Source organism: Antrostomus carolinensis, unplaced genomic scaffold (genome assembly GCF_000700745.2).
Source record: "Antrostomus carolinensis isolate BGI_N321 unplaced genomic scaffold, ASM70074v2 scaffold40652, whole genome shotgun sequence".
NCBI classification, from domain to species: domain Eukaryota; kingdom Metazoa; phylum Chordata; class Aves; order Caprimulgiformes; family Caprimulgidae; genus Antrostomus; species Antrostomus carolinensis.
This window is the reverse complement of record NW_010298390.1, coordinates 23,870-33,643: the sequence shown is the minus strand read 5'-3', so window position 1 is coordinate 33,643 and position 9,774 is coordinate 23,870. Positions and strand designations below refer to the sequence as shown.

The 9,774-nt window shown below is 43.5% G+C and overlaps 1 protein-coding gene across 1 annotated transcript in view; it reads right to left on the bottom strand.

The window, feature by feature from the left end:
- LOC104520678 (protein phosphatase 1H) overlaps nt 1-9,774 on the bottom strand; it is a gene marked incomplete at its 5' end in the record, with an annotated part of 54,021 nt that overhangs the window by 22,106 nt on the left and 22,141 nt on the right. The window contains one exon of the mRNA XM_010162430.2: nt 7,880-7,998. Within this exon, the coding sequence (XP_010160732.2) occupies nt 7,880-7,998 (119 nt within the window). The remainder of the gene's footprint in view (nt 1-7,879; nt 7,999-9,774) is intronic.

The window sequence follows — 9,774 nt, the reverse complement described above, 5'->3', positions numbered from 1 at the left end:
ATATTCTCATAGAGTTTTTTTCAGGTAAAGAGGAAATCATTGAAGTCTTAAAACATGCATTTTTCCCAGAAAATTCAGAACCTTCTTCTGAACCTGAAACCGTATAACATTTCATTTTGTACATCCCAGTTCTGTCTATCCATCTGCAAATGAAAAAAAAAAAAAAATAAAGTATCTCAGCATGACTTGTGCACACATACGATTTCTGACTTGGTCAAATCAGACTGGTACATGAGCTCTGGATCTCCAGGGAACCTTCATTGTCCTGTACAGTCCTAAGACAGAGTCTGGACTTTGGAAGTAATTCCTAAGCAAAATAAACTCTACCCATCTTGGACAGACCATTTTAAAGATTCAAGCACCGTCACCTTCTCTCAGGCACCTCCTGGAACATGGCTGATTTTTTAAGTCCATTCACCTCATAAAGCATTAACAGAAACTGGTAGGGGAAAAACTGGGGAGAGGGTGGCCAAAGACCTAGAGAGGTCCTTGCCCAAAAAAAGTACAAATTAGGAAAAAAAATAACTGAAGGTATTTACAAGCACCCTCCCTTGCTGTTTTTGTGCTCAGGAGGCTGTGAAGGACAGAACAAGTGTACTGTGAGCACTTTCAGTCACTGCTTGTGACCAGTTGAGCTTCCACAACCCACAAGTGACAGAAACTGTACGCAGATACTGCAGCTGCACATCAAGTGGATCCATGTTCTGCAACAGTCTCACCATGCCAAGTCTTTTTTTTCCCCAGTGAATGGGCTGTCTTGAGCGCTTCTTAAAATTTACTTCATCTCTTCTAAAAGACAAACAGGAAGGTTTGTCAGCACTTTTCTCTGGAGATAGAGGGGTAAGGGAAGGGGGCTGTAAACACCCTATGGGCTTAAAGCACTGTGATGCTGTCTTGGTTTTTAGCACAGAAAACCGGTTTGTAAATTCACATTTTGATGTACTTCTTGTTAAAAGGATGTGGTGAGGCAGATGGGAGGAAGACTGCATGTTAGCCTCACAGTGCCTGCTTCACACTTGCTATCTGGGATCCTCTGGAAGGAAAGACGATTGGTGTTAAGGAGGAACCATGAAGCAAACTCTCTGGGAAAGATACTGTAGCATAGGATGGGGCAGGCAGTGAGACACAGCAAGCAGAGACCTCAGCATCCCACAGTGGTGCTCTGAGGAGCAAGAAGCCTCTTCTCAGCCAGGAGCAGAGCCGTACATCAATCCTGGGTGACAACAGAAAGAAAGAGGATTTCCTAGGGACCTAGCCAAGGTCATGCCACAGCTGTGCAACTGGGGAAGCCAAAGAAAGCAAGAACAGAGAATAGACTTCACCTTACCAGGAGGAAGAATTGTTTTTGCTTGGGTTTTCAGATTGAATATTACCTCATTTCAGTTTAGTTTCTTTCTGATAAAACAGACTGTGAGGCTTTTGTTTCCCTTGCACATGTGGTACCTGATCTTGTGCCAAGGCAAAGCCCAAGCAGAGATGCACAGCCAGACACACTGCTTCCAGGAGATGCTGCTGCAGGACATGACTCAGACCAACCTCATTTTTGTTGGACTCACTTGGCCCCAGAGAGGCTATTTACAAAGAGCTTTACCCCAGACTTAAGTTTTCTCTTTTATTGCAGCACTATTACTTGTTTCTGCTTTCTCCTGCCCCAAAGACACTGGCTTAACTCCTGTGGCATGTGTGCACCTGGGGAAAACAGAGTCATTCGTCACTGTCAGGAGATGTGCTGTACACAGCAGGTCAGCTCTCACCTCCCGCTGCTCCTGCAGCAAGGGCTGCAAATCTTGAAAAGATGCATAACATGCACATTGCAAACAGCCATTCATCATCACAGAGCTGTGCCCCAGACACTCTAGGCACAACCCAGCAAGCTGCTCTGGCTGCACACACTGAGGAGGCACGTCCTGTCCTGCTCCTGGCTACCTCGCAATGAGAGACCACAGCAAAGACAAAAAAAGCAAGGCACGTGGCTGGGGATTACGGTTTCTGCTGCAAAAATGACATCCTATCTCTCCCTTCTCCAGAAGGGCCCAGTGCTGCAAAAGCGGTCCATAATCATTAAATTATGAAAATGTAAGTTGCTGGGAGGAAATTAATACCAGGCATGACTGGGGAAAAGGCTGCTTTCTTGTGAAGTAATTATGAAATTAAAATTTGATCTCTCCCTGGCGATTGTACAAAGGATATGGCTGAGGTCTTGAACACAACAATACAGCCAGGATTTCAGAAGCACAGAAGTTTTCATCAGACAAAAAAGCTCAATTCAAAAAGGGGGAGGTAAAAAAAAAAAAAAAAAAGAAAAAAGGATGACTTTTAGTAAATTACATGAATTTGGCTAAAAGGCACAATCAAGCAGGTTACAGCACAGGGTTTGCAGACTTCCAATTACTTTTTACAAGTCAGAATCAAGCTGTTAGGAAATGCAGCTTATCTGAATAATACTAATAATGCTAAGCTAATTAGACCCACAGGCATTAGCCAGCAGATAAATTCGGGCCAAAAAGAGGGACACTGTCACTTTAAATACTGCCTTGGGATCAGTGGAAAAGCTAATGAGGAGTGTCAGTTGGGGCTGTTTTATTAGGTGGTTCTCCAGAGACTATAGCCCGAGGTTTCTGTAGCAGGGCTTCTGTGCTTGATTCAATAAATCAATTTATATTAAAGGAGGACGCAGTGCGGGCGCCTGCTCCATAAAGCATTTCTGTGGCATTTCTCAATCTGCTCAGGCGCTCCTCGGGCACACTACCTGAACGCGCTGTCAAAGGACATCCAGCCCAGCAGTAAAGAATACGATCGCGGCCGCGTTGGCAATATTTGTTCAAATCAGCTCACGCATTACCAAGCAAAACATGTACGTTGGCTCTCACCAGGGTATTCTGGATACCCAGTAAGTGATTAATGAGAGCCTGGTTTTCGTGAGCTGGAGTCTGAACCGCAGACGGCAAGGCAGGCTGCACAATGAAAGCAAAAGGCATCCATCCCAAACAAAATGAAACAGCTTGAGAACTGAAGTTACTTTTTTCACCAGGTGCTTAGAGGTTGAAAGACATTCCCTGTTGGAAAGAAAAGGGTGAGCACATAACACTGGTGGCTTTCCAGACGGTGGACAATATTGACTCTAGAATAAAATGGATTTTGCCTACTGCTCACCCCAGGGCACCAGCCTCCCTGCTTCGGAATAAATGATGCAGGCAGGCGATAACCTGGCAGGGGCTGACCCTTGGGTGGCTAACTGTGAGCCTCAGCACCCCTCGCCAGACACACGGACACGCAGCGGCAAGGGCTCTGCTGCTGCCGTGCTTCCGGCACGCTCAGAGGCAGTGCCCGCTTCCCCGGCTTGCTGCAGGCTGGGGCTTCAGCCCACAATGTGTGGTGGGTACTACTCCAGCTCAGATCATTTTTGATAGGACACAGCTCAACTCTGCACACTTCTGGAGGGCAAAGGAAGCAGCTAACAATACAGGTCAAAAAACAGACTTCTTATCTAGGGCTCTTTTGCCACCCCAAAATCAAATCAAAAAGCTAAAGGTGTGATCCAGAAATAAGCCTTTAGAGAACTCCACTTCAATGTGAGAAGCAGAAAGGCCACTGTGTGTTCCAAGGAGGAGTAAAAAATTAGCTTAGAAACCACAAAAGCTGATGCCAGTTGGTAGTGCCTTCTGCATGCCTTTGGTTAAGTGCAGCACTGCATGGCTCCTCCAGCCCCGTGGGAGGCTGAGAGTGGAACCCTGGAAGGAGCCATTGTGCCAGTGAGGGACACAGTTAAGCCACGAAACCAGGTTTTGGGAAGGTGTTTAGGATATAGTCCGAGCAAAGTACTTCAAAATTGTTCAGACTGGATTTACCCCCTGACCAACTATGTCTTAACTTTTAAATAAGAGGCGAAGACAAATACTAATTCTGTGCAGTCTTTTAAAGGAGTAGTTATCATCAGGCCTGCTTTTTTCCCCCCACATATTTCTACCTTGGGCTGCCCGCACCCCTTTTTAGCACTGGCAGCACTTTGCTTACGTGGCCACTGAGTCTTCCCTGACGCCTCTGTTGCCAGGACTTGTCAAAGCCACCAGAACCACCCTCTCCAAGTTTAACCTCTGCAATCCATGGGCCTGCAAATCCCAGCCCAGATACCCAGCTGTGAAAGACTGTCAGTAACACAGATGTCTGCCAGCAAATTACGGCTCGAGACAGCTCGGAGGTTTGTTCAGCAGGAGAAACAGCTCTTAAGATGCCTTGCCAGCTACAGTGCGCGTTTTACAATGGCTGCTCAACCACAACACGCACGGGGTGAGGGTGCAGGAGGGGCAACTCTCAGTCAGCTCCCACCTAAATGGGATTTATTTTAGATACACTTAATACAGTAGGTTTCTCATCCCAACTGTCAATACAGAGAAAAGAGAAAAAGTGGTAGAGCTGGAGGGAAAAGGGAAAGGCTGGTCTCAAAGCAGTTACAGGCAGCCTGGACTAGTGATGCAGTACACATTGTTGGATCAGTGGTTGTCCTAATGCTGTGGGGAAACTTGGCAGCTCTGCTACCACTGTGGGATGTTGAGACAAAGCCAGTGTGGAAACTTCACATGAAAAAAAAAAAAAGAAAAAAGAAAAGCAAAAAAAGGCCAAATGCATTATGACAGACCCAAAGACAATAACCTTTTGTAATCCAAACAAGCTGGGCAAGCCAAGCCATTGAGCCATTGTTGAGAATCTGAAAAGCTCCAGAGCACAAGTAGAAGGGTAAAAACGAAGGAAAAAAAAAAAATCATACAGCTTGTAATAGAAAACACAGAAAACGTCCTGAATTTTAAAATAAAACAGTTCATTTTCTTGAGGCAACATCACAGCAGAGAATTTTACACTCTCCCACTACAGGATTCAGTAATTATGTATAAGAGTGGCTGGTTATTCCCAGCATCACCTGCACCTCTCTACATGCATGTGCAAATGTAGTCACTGACCAAAAAAAGGTTCAGATAATTGATCTTCTGCATTGTAAGTGATAAAGGTTTGGCAGCCTTTTAGTGTATCAAGCTCTGGCTGGCCAAAGCTTCATCTGATGTTTTCTGGAAAAGGAATATATATGCTAATTTATTCTCCATAATAAATATTGTCCTTAGAAATAAATGCAGAACAGACATGTCCTCGGCCGCTGTGTCCTGATACATCAAGTTAATGTAAGAATTAGAAAGGGAAGAAAATAGAAGCAAAACCCTTGAAGTGGAAAACGACCACTGTGAAACACCTCAAACTATCACCTCTGAGGGCCTACCAAGCTGGAAATCTAACATCTTGTCCACAACTTCAACCATGAAAATTGACTCAGACTTTTGGATAAATAGAAACAGATTGCTTCTCCTCTGCTTAGGAGATCACTGCACACAATTCGTGGAAAACAAGACTCCCTTGGGCAAACACCATGGAAAAAGAAATGGGTCCTTATTTAGAGGGGCTCTGATTTAGATAAACATATGGCAATAGAGCAATCCCCTCACCATTTTATTGTCCTGCGGCAAACAAACAAAGAGGTAACTGATGCACTAGCTGTGGGATATGGAGCAGCTAAAAGATTCTGATTCTTTTATTCAGGACAGAAACGTAGCCCCCATTTTCCACTTTCAGCCAGAAGTCAAAAGGAACAGCAGTGAAAGGCAGCCTCATCACATCCTTCACATGGTTTTGCTTGGCACAGGCCACCCCTTTCTGGGACGACACTGAGGTGAATTCATACTTGTATTTTCAAGTCACAGTCTAAATATTTATTCCAGAATAACTACTTACAGCTAGGCATATTTGTACTAAACTGGTGGTAATTTTTGCATTGGCCATATTAGAATCTGTAACTGGATCAACATGCGTCCTATAGTTCAGGAAATTCAGAAAAATCAACAGGAAAATCAACTCTCTCCCCCCTGCCATATGTTAGAACAGAGTTCACACACCAGTACTGAAAAACAACACATTCAATCAAATCTGCTATCTATTTAGACTTACCCAAGCTCTTCTACCTTACTCAGTATTCTACATTTAAAATTTGCATTCCTTCTTATTTATCTTTCTTCTAATGCTTAACAGTATTAGCTATACAACAACTATTTTGAATAAGGTAAAGTGCTATGCACAGATTCACAAATGATGTACAAACTGATAGACAGAACCACCTCTGTTTAATTTTTAACCATTCTAACCCTGTATGCATCTCAACATCCTGCTTGTGATTTTGACTGGAAAAAATCACAGTAAGCAGAACTTCCACTGAGCTTTTTGACATGGCTCTCAAGTTCATTTGGAACCTCTAGTGTACAAAATAGCTCTTTTTCCCTCTTTGTGCTTTACCTGGTATTTACCAACAACGAAATTGAACACTGTGATGCCCATGCCCACTGCCAATGCTGAAACTTCAACCAGTCTAACCTGATTTCTTTTCCAGACCACTAGCCAACTGGGGAAATGCAAAACAACTCCCATGAACCTGGAGAAACCCTGCCTTCCAACTACGGTGAAAGAATTCTGCTCTTACCGTCCCTCTGAGGAAGTTCTTGGCCCATGATACTTCTGTAGCTCTCCACAAAATTAGAGGGGTTTCTCCCTCCCTTCCCCCCCCCCCCCCCCTTTTTTTTTTTTTCTTTTCAATAGCATCTCACATCTTGAAAAAGAGCTTTTGGAAGTCCACACGAAGCCATTCTTTACTGATGCCTTCAGAGACATCCGGGAGTTTAATGAGAAAACTCCCTTTGCAGAAACTGGGAGAGTGTCTCATGATCTTCCAAATGTTTTACTGTTTAAGTCCTCAGTTGATCCAGTGTTCTCATTCTGTTCCTATTCTTTCACTCATGCCTGTAGCCTTTTTAAAATGTGAAGTCATCGTTCTCAGGGTGAGACTGCATATTTCTACTAGCAGCTGTTCAAGATGATGGACAATGACTGTTACTCCCAGATTAACATGTTCTGCACAAACACTCCAGATAATATTAAACTTTGGTCATTGTTCTGCCATTAAAACATCATTATATTTATGGTCTATAAAGTATGGGACAAATCAGAAGCATGTGGAGTTGCAGACGCACGTGAGCATTCAAGTCACCAAATCTACAAAAGTTCAGTTAAAAGTTCTTTTTAACCCCCTCCATTCTTTCCTTTCCTGAAAGGATATTTGCTAAGGATGCTAAAACACGAACAGCATGGAAGTGAAGACCATTTGCATATATAGAGCCTTTGCCTTTATAGGTCACACACAGAGCACACAACAGCAAGGATTACAGCTTCTCTAAGTGAGTGGGAGTCACTTGAGAAGGAGCCTCTTGAACCGACACAAAACAATGAAGACATTTAGCCAGAGACAAAAAACTCATCGCTCTTCCTGTCTTCACTTCATTAAGTCAATGCTGTTCATTCAAGCCTTTTCATTTTAGGCTGGTTATGACTTTTATTCAGATAGGACTATCTCTAAAACAATTCCTCAAGGTTAACCAAATTGGGGATCAGCTGGACTATGGGAGGAAGCTCTTCCCTTCTGCAAGCACTCCTCAGCATGCAAAGACATGATGGCCCACTGATCTAGATTCTATAAAAAGGTACTTCCAAGAAAGGAAAGTTGTTTAGCTTCTAGGAAGATCCTCTGGCATATCTTCCCCTTTATGTATTTGCTCTGCTTTGAGAGCATATCTTAAAATGAACCAAGGTCTTGGCTCTAGAGGTAGGTCAACTTATTTAAAACATTAATTTCTGAAAGAAAGATACATCTGAAAGAAGGAAATACCTTTCCCTTTAGTACACTGACATACACCTCCATGTTCAATGCAGTCTACACTAATCAAAGACACATACAAAGCAGCCATTGGTTAAGAAGCCAGCTGACCCCATGCTGAGAAGGACACATTCTTACCAGCCAGTCATGTTGAAGTCACGGTAGAGCATCCTCTTTCCAACTTCCTTGCGCTGCACCCTCCGTGGAAACTCTAAATGTGTGAATTCATTTCCCAGCAAGTGGGGCTGCATGTAAGCCTGTGGGCAGAAACCAAGCCACAGATATCACATGAACATCAGAAAAATAGACATTTATTTTTAATGAGGTAGCATGACCATCCCTTCCTGCTTCCTTCCCGCACACCTTTTTTTACCCCATTTTTAAACAAGGAAGATGATAAGCTCCGTTTCAGCCAATGATGTGCACATACACTAGTTCTGACACTCCTTGGTGTCTGGCAGTGGCCTTACAGAAAACAGTCCTCTTGCTCTCAAAATCCTTCACTTCTCCCCTCCTAGTTCCTCAGCGTTTGGGATCTCTAAAGTACACCTCATGCACTGACTCTGAGGGAGTCTGCAGGGCTTCGTAAAACAGAACACATCTCCTTTTGTAAGTCAGTGACCTGAGAGAAGGAAATGATCAAAGGACAAAACCATGGAGCGAGTAGAGACTTGAAGGGGTGCATGTGGAATGAAGCTCAAGCTTTTTGACTCCCAGTTCAGCTATGCTAACAACACACACAACGTAATATTACTACCACACTTTAATTTTTACTGCCTTGAGAAAAATGTTCCCTTTTACCTGCTCAGTGTGCTACACTCCATCGGATGAGACACTGCAAATAAATACAAGTTGCAGAGCACTTTATTTTCCTGTTTTCTAAAAACTACTTCCTTTGTACAGAAGAGACTTTATGAAAAGCAGTAGCAGTTTTGTGTCACAACCACAACTAAGGTTATGATGGTGTTAACATCTGACCACTGCTGCCCTTTCTGGTGTTGCTTCTCTGCAGATGCTGGTAGGCCTCTTTGCTAGAGCCAAGCCTGAGACTCATGTGCTCCAGAGCTGACCGCCCTCGAGAACATTGCAAGGCTCTTTGTCCACCACACAGATTTTTGGTTTGGAATTATACACAGATCATCTGACACAACAGGTTAATCCTTAAACATATTTTATTTCTTCTTTCTGAAATAAACATCACTCATTTTTCTTTAACATTTGCATAAACAAGCTTTCCCCCTCCCTCTCCAAAGCCACATTGTAAGCGAGCTCTTCTGAAGACACAGTCAAATTGGATAGGGGATGGAAAAAAGTTGCATTTCTTAACCTTTCTGCAGATAACACTTTTTCCTTATCCAGCCAGTTAAGGCAATAAAGTCTGTCTTATCTCCAGCAGCAGCTGCTGTCAGGGCAGACTAAATGAGCTGGCTTTAGTTTGTGGGTTTGTCATAAATCTAGCGCTCATCAAAGGTGAGTGGCAGGAAACAGTGGAAGCCCTTATTGATCTACCTGGCAGCTATCATGCAGATAGTTCAAAATAAAATATTTCCCACAATTAAGGGCCGAGCCTGCTCCCACTCAGTTTAATAGGAGTTGGATCAGGCTCAGCACATCACAGCGCTAACCCTCCACCAGCTCGTCCCCATTCCCATCGTCAGACATCCTTCCAGAAAACACCTCGAGCTCGGCTGAAACAGGGCTGAGGGAGATTGTGCAGCTGACAAGATTGGATTCTGCTTTCAAGAGGTGGCTTTCAAGCACGCAAGTGTGATCTTGACATTGTGATCCCTTCCTGGAACAGGAGCTCCATCAAATTCTCTCTCTGTGTACAGTTAAGGGAATTACATTTTTTTTTTCCTGAAGTCTACAGTCGGCCAAGGTCCCTTCCCTGATCCAAATATTGTTTTCAAGGATCCTCTAATTTGATTGCTGTTCCTCATTAAAAAAATGTTTGAGGAGCCCTAGTGACTTTTGAGATGTCTAGCATTATTAGTCCAGATGAGGCTTTCCATACTTCTAGATTCTGGATTCTT